Source organism: Camelina sativa, chromosome 13 (genome assembly GCF_000633955.1).
Source record: "Camelina sativa cultivar DH55 chromosome 13, Cs, whole genome shotgun sequence".
Classification (NCBI taxonomy): domain Eukaryota; kingdom Viridiplantae; phylum Streptophyta; class Magnoliopsida; order Brassicales; family Brassicaceae; genus Camelina; species Camelina sativa.
The window spans coordinates 3,602,117-3,615,383 of record NC_025697.1 but is presented as its reverse complement, the minus strand read 5'-3'; the positions used below and the strand labels follow the sequence as shown (position 1 = coordinate 3,615,383).

The 13,267-nt window shown below is 41.1% G+C and overlaps 5 protein-coding genes across 5 annotated transcripts in view; 1 reads left to right on the top strand and 4 right to left on the bottom strand.

Annotated features, from left to right (window-relative positions):
- Positions 1-3,870, bottom strand: part of LOC104734904 — an 8,376-nt gene extending 4,506 nt beyond the window's left edge. Inside the window, 9 exon segments of the mRNA XM_010454586.2 lie at positions 1,032-1,165; positions 1,397-1,708; positions 1,805-2,029; positions 2,126-2,284; positions 2,385-2,488; positions 2,577-2,694; positions 2,794-2,882; positions 2,983-3,058; positions 3,306-3,870. Of these exon segments, the coding sequence (XP_010452888.2) occupies positions 1,032-1,165; positions 1,397-1,708; positions 1,805-2,029; positions 2,126-2,284; positions 2,385-2,488; positions 2,577-2,694; positions 2,794-2,882; positions 2,983-3,058; positions 3,306-3,791 (1,703 nt within the window). The 5' untranslated portion in view covers positions 3,792-3,870.
- Positions 4,392-7,263, top strand: LOC104734902 (ATP synthase subunit beta-1, mitochondrial-like). Its single transcript, XM_010454580.1, has 9 exons — positions 4,392-4,915; positions 5,175-5,250; positions 5,333-5,421; positions 5,517-5,634; positions 5,712-5,815; positions 5,911-6,069; positions 6,166-6,390; positions 6,488-6,799; positions 6,903-7,263. Exons 1-9 carry the CDS (start codon positions 4,442-4,444, stop codon positions 7,014-7,016), a joined length of 1,671 nt encoding a protein of 556 aa, XP_010452882.1. The 5' UTR covers positions 4,392-4,441; the 3' UTR covers positions 7,017-7,263.
- LOC104734900 lies at positions 7,350-9,750 on the bottom strand. Its single transcript, XM_010454578.1, has 5 exons — positions 9,732-9,750; positions 8,482-8,598; positions 8,291-8,367; positions 8,142-8,186; positions 7,350-8,042 (listed from the first exon to the last, which is right to left on the bottom strand). The coding sequence occupies exons 3-5, from the start codon at positions 8,338-8,340 to the stop codon at positions 7,505-7,507; spliced, it is 633 nt and encodes a 210-aa protein (XP_010452880.1). The 5' UTR covers positions 8,341-8,367; positions 8,482-8,598; positions 9,732-9,750; the 3' UTR covers positions 7,350-7,504.
- On the bottom strand, positions 8,610-12,448 carry LOC104734901. Its single transcript, XM_019234724.1, has 13 exons — positions 12,258-12,448; positions 11,733-12,164; positions 11,291-11,604; positions 11,109-11,201; positions 10,925-11,015; positions 10,668-10,753; positions 10,389-10,494; positions 10,123-10,192; positions 9,828-9,931; positions 9,615-9,731; positions 9,424-9,500; positions 9,275-9,319; positions 8,610-9,175 (listed from the first exon to the last, which is right to left on the bottom strand). The coding sequence occupies exons 2-13, from the start codon at positions 12,039-12,041 to the stop codon at positions 8,638-8,640; spliced, it is 1,950 nt and encodes a 649-aa protein (XP_019090269.1). The 5' UTR covers positions 12,042-12,164; positions 12,258-12,448; the 3' UTR covers positions 8,610-8,637.
- LOC104737899 lies at positions 12,467-13,261 on the bottom strand. Its single transcript, XM_010458150.1, has 3 exons — positions 13,095-13,261; positions 12,653-12,966; positions 12,467-12,563 (listed from the first exon to the last, which is right to left on the bottom strand). The coding sequence occupies exons 1-3, from the start codon at positions 13,251-13,253 to the stop codon at positions 12,467-12,469; spliced, it is 570 nt and encodes a 189-aa protein (XP_010456452.1). The 5' UTR covers positions 13,254-13,261.

Here is a 13,267-nt window from a genome sequence, read left to right as displayed (position 1 = left end):
TCGAATCTAACATCGACAATGGCACCAATGACCTGGCAAACACGCCCGATCGCACCTTTACCACCGTAATCATAGGTCTTCTTGCCCTCATCTTTAGCAGGAGCAGACGATGGCGCAGCTGAGCTAGCCGGTGAAGCGGTCGCATACTCGGCGACGCGGCCGAGGAGATAACTACATGGAGCGGCGTGACGAGCGGGTAAAGGAGACGGAAGTCTAGGGTTTCGATTGCCTAACTTGGCAGCAGATCTACCGGAAGATGAACGGAGGAGCGACGATAAAACTCTCCGAGACGCCATGAGTGGAGTTGTGTTGTGTGTGTGGAAGAGGAAATGGTAGCTAGGGTAAATACAGCACCTGATTCAACGTTTAGTGGGCTTTAAATAATGGGCTTATATATTTTGGGTTTATACATATTTGCATAAGAAAGAAAAAACGAAAGGTTAAAGAAGATGATTTGACCTTTGGGATCCATAGTGAGCTTTTTTTCCTTTTAGTATATTTTGGGAGGTCGAAGTTTGATTCTGTCAAACCTAAACCTATTTTTTCTTTTGGTGAAACGATCGTTGCTAAATCTCAATTCTCTAAGTGGATTTAGTCATGAGGTAATATGTCTTGCGGTTGTAGTAGGTGCAAGATTTCAATGTCGTTATATTTTCTAAGAAACATGGGATGTTATACTTTCTAAAAAACATGGGATGTTAATGTTATATATTGCTCGTAATTTTTTAGCATAGATAATATCATGCTCGTCTTTTAAAGCATACTCTCTGAAAGGAAGCCGGAGATCAAGAAATCATAATCTGCAAGACTTGCTTAACCTTTATTTCAACACCGCAAGGAAGCAATCAAAAATATGAGTACAAGCGAATTGAGGAGGATATGTTCAGTACATCTCGTAGCTCTCAAGGAATTCGAACCAAAAGAAACTATAAATACGGAACCCAATCTCCGTTTGGTGGGGGGACTCACAGGCATTTGTTTTTTTTTCTTTTTCGTTATTGTCAAAAGAAATAGAGAAGTATTAGGCGTATGAAAGAGATGAATCAAGCTTCTATGCTGCTGACTCTTTCGAGATCTTCTCAGCCTTTGCAACCACCTCATCGATACCTCCAACCATGTAAAAGGATTGTTCGGGAAGATCATCGTACTTACCATCCAGCAAACCCTGAAACAAATTATCCCCAATAGATGTTTTGGGTCAGTCACTGGACATATTCCATTTGGTAACAGCAAACCTATCTATGGTAAAGTAAATCTCGTCCATGACATAAGACAACGCAATTCTTCTATACTAAAAACCAGCTGTGTAACTCAACTTCAAATCCACACAGACATGTTAAGGGAGCATTGAAAGCTTTTAGGAACTCAGAACAAAATGTGATAGTGTGTATCATACCTGGAAACTGTTGATGTTTTCCTTAAGGTCCACGTATTTTCCAGGGGCACCAGTGAAAATCTCAGCAACATGGAAAGGCTGACTCAAGAATCTCTGGATCTTACGAGCACGGGCAACAGTCAGCTTGTCATCTTCACTTAGCTCATCCATTCCCAAAATGGCAATGATATCTTGTAAATTCTTGTAGTTCTGTAGCACTTTTTGCACACCACGAGCTGTGTTGTAGTGCTCCTCACCCAAAATGTGAGGCGAGAGCATACGAGACGTCGAATCCAAAGGATCCACAGCAGGGTAGATACCAAGCTCAGAAATCTTCACATGGGAGAGAAAAAGTATAAAGACGACAGCTTTATGAAGCATTACGCAGAACTATACTGAAAAGAAGCGTCAGAAGGAGAAAATTCACACCTGTCTTGAAAGCACAGTCGTGGCGTCCAAGTGAGCAAAAGTTGTGGCAGGAGCAGGATCTGTCAAATCATCAGCAGGGACATAGATAGCTTGGACTGAGGTGATAGAACCTTTCTTGGTGGTTGTGATTCGCTCTTGAAGAGCACCAAGATCAGAAGCAAGAGTAGGCTGGTAACCCACAGCAGATGGGATACGACCGAGCAAAGCAGACACTTCAGAGTTGGCCTACACAAGAGAGTATACCGAGTTAAATATATATTCTTTCATGCATATATGGCACATGGTAGTTGCGTAATAGACACAGCAAAGAGCAAGACTCACCTGAGTGAAACGGAAAATGTTGTCAATGAAAAGCAACACATCTTGGCCTTCGGCATCACGGAAATACTCAGCAACAGTCAAACCAGTCAGTCCAACACGGGCACGGGCACCCGGGGGCTCATTCATTTGTCCATACACTAGGGCACATTTACTCTCAGACTGTTAAGATAAGAAAACAGAAAGATTGACAACAAAAACCAGTCAAACACCATTTGCAGGAAAAGGGAAGGTGAAGAGTAATCCAAAGTTAGATGAAAACCTGCTTCTCGCCTAGCTTGATGACACCACTCTCAATCATTTCTCTGTACAAGTCATTTCCTTCACGGGTCCTTTCTCCCACGCCAGCAAACACGGAGAAACCACCTATTCACCAGTAGTTGAACCAGTTAGGTAAGTAGACAACTGGAATACCACTGTGCACACTACTTAAATATACATTGAGAGTACATACCATGAGCTTTGGCGACATTGTTGATCAGTTCCATAATGAGCACCGTTTTCCCAACACCAGCACCGCCAAAAAGTCCAATCTTTCCTCCTCTTTGGTAAGGAGCGAGGAGATCAACAACCTGACAAAAAAAAAGAGAAAGCAACAAACGTCAGCTCAGAACACAAAAGGCAACAAATGTGACCTGTAGGAACAGCGTGGAGGTAGTAACAGGATCTACCTTAATACCAGTAGCCAGAATCTCTTGACCAGTGGCCAAATCGACCAAAGCTGGAGCGTCCCTGTGAATGGGTAAGTAATGGTCGGTCTCTGTTAAATCATTCAAAAGCCACAAACAGTTAGAATCAACTGTCATGACAGGAGTTTCATAGAAGTATGACAGTGTTTAACTGTGGCTAAGACTTCTTACTAATTTCGCCTCTCTCGTCAATGGGTTCTCCAAGAACGTTCATGATACGTCCAAGGGTTGCCCTTCCAACAGGAACCTGAATAGACATGTAAATTCACCACATCATAAGACATGAATCCCTCGGAAAGATAGAGACTTTGGACAAAAGTCAACGATTTAAGATAAAAATCAGAAACCAGCGAAACTAAACGAATTGAGTTGCCATAAACTGATTCTAAGATCTAGACCAAGGTATCAAATGGCGAAACTGTCCCAACTTGAGTCCTGATCCTAGATCTACGGGACTTGTAACAGAAAACTCATAAGACAATGAAACAACTTACAGTGATTGGAGCGCCAGTATTGAGAACCTTCCTTCCACGGACAAGACCCTCGGTACCATCCATAGCAATGGTCCTGACGACATTTTGACCCAAATGATGAGACACCTCAAGTACCAACCTTGTGGGATGATCCTGAACCTCGAGAGAAGTCATGATCGGAGGCAACCCTTCCTGATCTTCGAATCTAACATCAACAATGGCACCAATAACCTGACAAACACGCCCGATCGCACCTTTGCCACCGTAATCATAAGTCTTCTTCGCCTCATCCTTAGCTGGAGCAGACGATGTCGCAGCCGAATTAGCCGGAGAAGAAGTGGAATACTCAGCTACTCGGCCAAGAAGTGTCCCACATGGAGCGGCTCGATGCGCGGGACTTGGTGATGATGAAAGCCTTGGGTTTCGGCTACCGATTAAGGAGGATTTAGAAGTAGATCTGCCGGAAGATGAACGGAGAAGCGATGATAAGATTCGCCGACTCGCCATGACTGTTAGCGAGAGATTAAAGAGAGAAAAGGGGCTCTCGCCTAGGGTTAACAAAATGAATGTGTGTTATCTTCTCTCTTCACCCTCTCTCTTTAAAACTAGCTCTCCTGATTTCACTAACGTAAGACCACTTCTTCTGTAGAACGTGTTTTGTTCTGAATGTGACACGTGTCAATTGTCTGATTCTTTTCCTTATCGGGGCCGTTGATTGGTAGGAAATAATCAAATCGTTGATCTTCTTTCTCATAAATAAAAAATACCCAACCAAGGTAATAAAATTTGTAAATGTCGGACAACAAACACAAAAAAATTATGACATACACCAGAGCAATTAAAGTTGTTTTAGAAACAACAAAAAATCCATATGCATATGTAAACTTTATGAGGTGGATGAAATTATTTTGTTAATCCCTAGCATGATCTGGAATCAAGCTTTGACCACCCAATTCGGTTAATAATATGGATCCCCAACCCCAAGGGCCAAGAGTCATCTTTTTGGTTAGGTAAGGAGGCCCAAATAAGCCCATTATCTATAAGCCCATCAAACAGAGTGAGTGGAGCTCAGATTCGGCAATCAGCATATGTTGTTGTTACCCTAGCATTTCATCTCTCTGTCTCTCTCTCTCTCTCCTCACAACACAACTCCACTCATGGCGTCTCGGAGAGTCTTATCATCGCTTCTCCGTTCATCTTCCGGTAGATCTGCTGCCAAATTAGGCAACCGTAACCCCAGGCTTCCGTCTCCTTCACCCGCTCGTCACGCCGCTCCATGTAGTTACCTTCTCGGCCGCGTCGCCGAGTACGCCACCGCTTCACCGGTTAGCTCAGCTGCGCCATCGTCTTCTCCTGCTAAAGAAGAGGGTAAGAAGACTTATGATTACGGTGGTAAAGGTGCGATCGGGCGTGTTTGCCAGGTCATTGGTGCCATTGTCGATGTTAGATTCGAAGATCAGGAAGGATTGCCTCCGATCATGACGTCTCTCGAGGTTCAGGATCATCCTACGAGGCTGGTCCTTGAGGTTTCTCATCATTTGGGTCAAAATGTCGTCAGGACAATTGCTATGGATGGTACTGAGGGTCTCGTCCGTGGAAGGAAGGTTCTCAACACTGGCGCCCCAATCACTGTAAGTTGTTTCTGTACATAGATCCTTCTCTCTGGGTCACAGATCCGTAAATTCAGCCATTGTTAGGTCTAGATCTGTGAATTCTTTGATTGGATTTTAGCTAGTCTTTGTTCGTGTTTCCTTATCCTCAACGTTGACTTTACACTTTTTTCTTCAAAAGGTTATTCATTTCCGAGGAAAACAATGTCTAGCTGATAATGTTAATCTGCGTACGTTGCTATAACAAAAATGTGACTTTTGGCTTGTTTTCACTTTTAAGGTTCCTGTTGGAAGAGCTACTCTTGGACGTATCATGAATGTTCTTGGGGAACCCATTGACGAGAGAGGCGAAATTAGTAAGAAGTCTTAGCCACACACTTAATCAATGTCTCACTTTCTGCAAACCTGTCGTGACAATATCTTCTTACTGTTGCTCAGAGACCGACCATTACCTACCTATTCACAGAGATGCTCCAGCTTTGGTTGATCTAGCCACTGGACAAGAGATTCTGGCCACTGGTATTAAGGTAGATTCTGGACCCTAGCTCCGTGCTATTCCCTCAGGCCCCATGTGTTGTCTATTAATTTTTGAGTTGTTGATCTGCGTTCTTTTTCTTTCCAGGTTGTTGATCTTCTTGCTCCTTACCAAAGAGGAGGAAAGATTGGTCTTTTTGGCGGTGCTGGTGTTGGAAAAACTGTGCTGATTATGGAGCTGATCAACAATGTTGCCAAAGCTCATGGTCTGTTTAGCAAAAGTAGAGCTTATTTAATTAGTCTCTGTTTCTATTTATTAATTGGTGCGTCTTCTTATGAACAGGTGGTTTCTCTGTGTTTGCTGGTGTGGGAGAACGAACCCGTGAGGGCAATGACTTGTACCGAGAAATGATTGAGAGTGGTGTCATCAAGCTAGGCGAGAAGCAGGTTTTCATCTAATTTCGATTAAGCTTCACCGTTATATTCCGTGCAAATGGCTTTGATTTTGTTGCTTACTTCTCTCTGTTTTCCTGTCTTAACAGTCTGAAAGCAAATGTGCTCTTGTGTATGGACAAATGAATGAGCCCCCGGGTGCTCGTGCCCGTGTTGGACTGACTGGTTTGACTGTTGCTGAGTATTTCCGTGATGCCGAAGGCCAAGACGTGTTGCTTTTCATTGACAACATTTTCCGTTTCACTCAGGTGAGCCTTGTTATTTGCTGAGTCTATTACTCAACACCTATGTGCCAGATATGCATGAAAGAATGTATATTTAACTCGGTATACTCTCTTGTGTAGGCCAACTCTGAAGTGTCTGCTTTGCTCGGACGTATCCCGTCTGCTGTGGGTTACCAGCCAACTCTTGCTTCTGATCTTGGTGCTCTACAAGAGCGAATCACAACCACCAAGAAAGGGTCTATCACCTCAGTCCAAGCTATTTACGTCCCTGCTGATGATTTGACAGATCCTGCTCCTGCCACAACTTTTGCTCACTTGGACGCCACAACTGTGCTGTCAAGACAGGTGTGAAGTTGTCTCTTTTTGATGTTTCTTATCAGTATATTTCTGTGATGTGCTCATAAAGCTTTTATACTTACATTATTATTTTTCTCATGTGAAGATTTCTGAGCTTGGTATCTATCCTGCTGTGGATCCTTTGGATTCAACATCCCGTATGCTCTCACCTCACATTTTGGGTGAGGAGCACTACAACACAGCTCGTGGTGTGCAGAAGGTGCTACAGAACTACAAGAATTTACAAGATATTATTGCCATTTTGGGAATGGATGAGCTAAGTGAAGATGACAAGCTGACTGTTGCCCGTGCCCGTAAGATCCAGAGATTCTTGAGTCAGCCTTTCCACGTTGCTGAGATCTTCACTGGTGCCCCTGGAAAATACGTCGATCTTAAGGAAAACATTAACAGTTTCCAGGTAATATATTCTTCATTGATTCTCTAGTTCAGATGACGACTTCGTTCCTTGCTCCATGATTGTTCATTACATGTGAGCTTATATGAATTGTAAATCGTTGCAGGGTCTACTCGACGGTAAGTACGATGATCTTCCTGAACAATCGTTTTACATGGTTGGTGGCATCGACGAGGTGGTTGCAAAGGCAGAGAAGATCTCCAAGGAGTCAGCAGCTTAAGGGATTGATTCGGCTCTTCCATGCTTAATACTTCTCTTCTTTTTTCTGACAATAACGAAAAAAAACCCAATGCCTGTGACTCTCCAACCAAACGGAATCTGAGTTCCGTATTTATAGTTTCCTTTTGGTTCAAATTCCATGAGAGCTGGCAAGATGATGCTGAATAGATCCATTCACTGTTACTCAAATTTTTGTCTATTTTGCTTTTATTACATGTTGAAATAAAGATTAATCTTGCAGATTCTAATTGCAATGTATGAGATTGTGATTTCTTGATCTTATCATCGTCTCCAAGTCTTGTTATGATAACATCACAAGCAATAGAACATACCATTTTTGGAAACATATCACTATATTGAAATATTGCAAATGATCTAACAACATGATGTCTCAATACAACTTCTTTCATAAGCTTCTTTTATGCTCTTATGTACAACCAAACATGTATGCATCAGAAGAAGCACTTGAGACAACAAAAACACTCTCCATTAGAAGCTCAAGCTACCTTCTTTCAACAATGCTTTATAATCTCTTGGCACATCCACCCGATCGATCACATCCAACACTTTTTCCTTGTCGATAACAAAATCAAGAAGCGGAAAACCCGAAGAATACCTTTTCACTGCAGCTGATTTGCTTCTTCTCACTCCACGGAAATACTCGCTGCTTTTGCTCAGAGGGTCACATTTTCTTGCCCGAAAGTATTCAGAATCAAAATCTTGACTCTTGCTAACACAAGGAGTTCTCTTTCTTTTGCTTGCCTCTTGTAACATCTTTTCCTCCTCAACTGTTACTAATGGGACACTGATTGGTTCAGATATCAACTGATGGTTCACAGTATTCAGTGAAGACTTGATAGAAGAAAGTCTAGGAACTCCTCGAGCATCGCTCTTTGCTTTTGTAACCAAATGTTGTAACCAAATTATCTGTCCAAGAATGTAGATCTCTGTCTTTTCTTTACTAGCGTGATAGAGTGTTTCAATACGTAGTATATCTCCACCACTAGGCTTACTAGTGAAATCAGTCCTGTAAGATTAAAAACGAAACCGTTGGAGAGAAAGAAAAAAAGAACACAAAAATGCAGGTGAACAGAAGGTGCAGGTCTCATTTCATTCCATCACTCACCCTGTATTTGCCCACTCTCCAACCCAACCAAAACCATGATGCGCTCTGCGATGAACCCATTAAACGATTTAGCCATTAAAAAGGAGAATTTTAGACTGAGAGCAGAATATGTAAAGTTGACGTGACGAAAGAAGGGTCATATTTCTTACTTGGTTGTGTTGCCTGCAACAGGGACAAGCCAATGTAGTGTTCTCTCCATCTCGTCCTTAATTTGTGTAACCGAAAGCTGTTCATACAAATCAGAAACCATAACACCTTGTGTTCAGTGTGACTAGCCAAAGAGCTACTACATTCTTTCTTCAGTTTTGTACACCAGTGAGTGTAAGTCAGAAGACATTACCTCCTTATCAACATTGAAAGATTTAATCTTGGAACGTAGAGCCAATTTTATACCAGGTGGCAAGCTTTGGTATAGAGAATCCCTTGCATTTGTAGTTATAGAGCTTGCACGAGCGACCTATNCATCAGAAGCACTTGAGACCACAAAAACACTCCATTAGAAACTCAAGCTACCTTCTTTCAACAATGCTTTATAATCTCTGGGGACATCCACCCGGTCGATCACATCCAACACTTTTTCCTTGTCGATAACAAAATCAAGAAGCGGAAAACCCGAAGAATACCTTTTCACTGCAGCTGATTTGCTTCTTCTCACTCCACGGAAATACTCGCTGCTTTTGCTCAGAGGGTCACATTTTCTTGCCCGAGAGTATTCAGAATCGAAATCTTGACTCTTGCTAACACAAGGAGTTCTCTTTCTTTTGCTTGCCTCTTGTAACATCTTTTCCTCCTCAACTGTTACTAATGGGACACTTAGTGGTTCAGATATCAACTGCTGGTTCACAGTATTCAGTGGAGACTTGATAGAAGAAAGTCTAGGAACTCCTCGAGCATCGCTCTTTGCTTTTGTAACCAAATGTTGTAACCAAATTATCTGTCCAAGAATGTAGATCTCTGTCTTTTCTTTACTAGCGTGATAGAGTGTTTCAATACGTAGTATATCTCCACCACTAGGCTTACTAGTGAAATCAGTCCTGTAAGATTAAAAACGAAACCGTTGGAGAGAAAGAAAAAAAGAACACAAAAATGCAGGTGAACAGAAGGTGCAGGTCTCATTTCATTCCATCACTCACCCTGTATTTGCCCACTCTCCAACCCAACCAAAACCATGATGCGCTCTGCGATGAACCCATTCAACGATTTAGCCATTAAAAAGGAGAATTTTATACTGAGAGCAGAATATGTTAAGTTGACTTGACGAAAGAAGGGTCAGATTTCTTACTTGGTTGTGTTGCCTGCAACAGGGACAAGCCAATGTAGTGTCCTCTCCATCTCGTCCTTAATTTGTGTAACCGAAAGCTGTTCATACAAATCAGAAACCATAACACCTTGTGTTCAGTGTGACTAGCCAAAGAGCTACTACATTCTTTCTTCAGTTTTGTACACCAGTGAGTGTAAGTCAGAAGACATTACCTCCTTATCAACATTGAAAGATTTAATCTTGGAACGTAGAGCCAATTTTATACCAGGTGGCAAGCTTTGGTATAGAGAATCCCTTGCATTTGTAGTTATAGAGCTTGCACGAGCGACCTATATTCCCATCAAAACATCACATGCGATATGATTGAGAGAATACACATAGACCAAACCAAACCAAATGAAGCACTGCTACGTTTGTGAACTCACAAGTGTATCAATCTGCACAATTATGTTTGCATAATGTAAAGCAAGACCAGCAGGTCCCAATCTTTTATCATAATCTGCAGCTCCTTTCTTCGATGGCTGGTCATCTGAGCGGAAAAAGTGAAGTTGATATTATTATTCAGGTTTCGTGAGGAAACTTAACTATTGAGGATCAATTAACAAGAGAAATTACAGTATGTACTAAAATAGAGCAGTAGAAGACAGAAAATTGGATTCAAAAGCTTTGATACATGCTCAGTCGCACATGGTGAAGGTACAAAAAGGAGAACTTACATACCAGCACCACCGAAGATATTATGAATCTCTAGCAACAAGAAATGTACAATATCAACTAGTTTCTCCATCACCTGAAAAACAAATGAGTGGGTAAGTTAAAAACATCATCATAATTATCTATTTATGTTTCCAAGATTTTTCTAACAATAGGTTTAGTTTTGGCTGAATTTTAGTTGGTGAAGTGTAATGTTTAAAGTGACTTCAAACAATGCATTAACACCATACAGCTGAAGCATTTGGTGAGTTTAATGATAAAGCTGTACACACCTCTTCAAAACCTCTGGACCACAATGACTTTTTCTTTAAGCTCTTCACTACTTTTCTCTGCGCTTTAAGTTCCGTTTTTAAAATTGCAAGGCCATCACCTACATTAAAAGAGAGCACTGTCAGTTTTCCAATGTTANTTTTAGGACTTCTTACAGTTAAAAGACACTTGCAGTTACTAAGAGACAATGCTTAAACTATTGATTGTAGTCGCTAAAACTAACCTTGGAAACTGCGGTTTGAGTAGATTTTGCTGACCGTAATTTCTGTGATGGAGCCATCNTATTAGCTGAGTTCTCTTCTTCTCGACGCTTTTGCTCATAGTCTTTCTCAAATCGATACAATACTTGGAGTTCTTGGTATAGTTCCTGAATCATAAGATATATGCAAGCACATAATTTTGAGATGTTTAAGTGACATGACAATAACCTGCAGTTTTCTATCACATATTCTTTCAAAAGTAAACAGCTACTAAAGAAGATCTAGGTAGCAAGAACAAGTCATTATACTGTTTCTAATATTAGAAAGTATTCACTCACAGCAGTATACTGCACTAGAACCATCAGTTGATCAACAACCAACACCGCATCTTCCTTCAACTGCCTTTGAGGGGTTAATTCTTTGCTGATCCTGAGGACAAACCAAATGATTCAACAGCTTGAAAGAAAGCTATTACACAAATATTAACATTATCTCATGCAGAAATATTATTTATAAAGCTACCTATCAAAATAGCGTTGTAAATTATGCCACTGAAAATCTTTAGATCGGTTTCCAAACCGAACCACTTCTCCTGAGAAAACTTGCAGCTCCTGCCTGAAAATACATCAAGTTAACTATCTTGCAAAGTTTTAAAAGTGCTACGGAAAAAAAACAATAGAAGCAGTCGGAACTCGAACATTCACCTCTTATCAGCAGCAACAAGTCTGAGGAGTTCACTGAAATCATTGGAGACTAGATTTTGAACACCCTCAGAATAAAGGACATTTTCTTTCAAATGCTCGATGTTCCTTTTAGAAAGGGATTCAATGAGATTTGAGCTTTTGACAATTGTGTTTGCTACTTCAAAAGCTATAATTCCAAGTTCATTTCCTTTAGTCGCCACTCCAGAAGTAAATCCACCGCTGCTCAGATCAGTCATGCTACTCCCAAGAGTATCCAAAACATCCTTTGCTTTACCTAATCCTGCTTTGCCTAAAAGTACACTTGCCTCTGTAACCTGCCACAACATAGCAACTTCGGATTGTTCTCACTCTCAGGACATTTTAGGACTTCTTACAGTTAAAAGACACTTGCAGTTACTAAGAGACAATGCTTAAACTATTGATTGTAGTCGCTAAAACTAACCTTGGAAACTGCGGTTTGAGTAGATTTTGCTGACCGTAATTTCTGTGATGGAGCCATCGTATACGTCGGAATCCCATCATAGAAATTATCTTCCGCTTCCCTTTCACGGAAAGAGAACACATCTTTCAATTGGCTTTGTTCCTTAACGTCTTTAACCATAACTTGCCTCATACCAGGACTAATCAAACTGGACTGCCCATTTGGTTGTGGGTAGCCAGAATCATGTTCTCGACCATCATCAGCTACACTTGAACCTGAATACTCACTGCCAAAATTGATTCCAAGGCTCTTGGAGCAAAAACTCCCCATAACTTTAAATTCCTTCTTCAAAGACCTCAAAAGCTAAGTTATCGGAAAGATCATGCCGCTGTGGAAAGAGTAGTCTTAGAAAAAATCTCGAAACTTTGATCCAAAACCAGCGAGAGTAATAACCTAGAACAAAGGACAAAGTAAGGTCAGATCAAAAGACTCAAAGGAAACCAAAATCCTCCGGACAAAATTTCCATAATAAAAAAAGGACAGGACCGTGTCCGAAATAGTTCAAGACATTGCAATCGCCTTCGGAGAAAGGTAACAGATTCAGACTAATCGTCTAGTTCTGAAATACATCGGTCACGAAGTAAAAGCCTTTAGGTCAACCACTGTACAAGCGCCTCTCTCTCTCTCTATCTCTGCCCACAGAACTGAGCAAGATCGGATTTTTAACTGAGGAATGGGAAGACNTATTTATAAAGCTACCTATCAAAATAGCGTTGTAAATTATGCCACTGAAAATCTTTAGATCGGTTTCCAAACCGAACCACTTCTCCTGAGAAAACTTGCAGCTCCTGCCTGAAAATACATCAAGTTAACTATCTTGCAAAGTTTTAAAAGTGCTACGGAAAAAAAACAATAGAAGCAGTCGGAACTCGAACATTCACCTCTTATCAGCAGCAACAAGTCTGAGGAGTTCACTGAAATCATTGGAGACTAGATTTTGAACACCCTCAGAATAAAGGACATTTTCTTTCAAATGCTCGATGTTCCTTTTAGAAAGGGATTCAATGAGATTTGAGCTTTTGACAATTGTGTTTGCTACTTCAAAAGCTATAATTCCAAGTTCATTTCCTTTAGTCGCCACTCCAGAAGTAAATCCACCGCTGCTCAGATCAGTCATGCTACTCCCAAGAGTATCCAAAACATCCTTTGCTTTACCTAATCCTGCTTTGCCTAAAAGTACACTTGCCTCTGTAACCTGCCACAACATAGCAACTTCGGATTGTTCTCACTCTCAAGACATTTTAGAACTTCTTACAGTTAAAAGACACTTGCAGTTACTAAGAGACAATGCTTAAACTATTGATTGTAGTCGCTAAAACTAACCTTGGAAACTGCGGTTTGAGTAGATTTTGCTGACCGTAATTTCTGTGATGGAGCCATCGTATACGTCGGAATCCCATCATAGAAATTATCTTCCGCTTCCCTTTCACGGAAAGAGAACACATCTTTCAATTGGCTTTGTTCCTTAACGTCTTTAACCATAACTTGCCTCATAC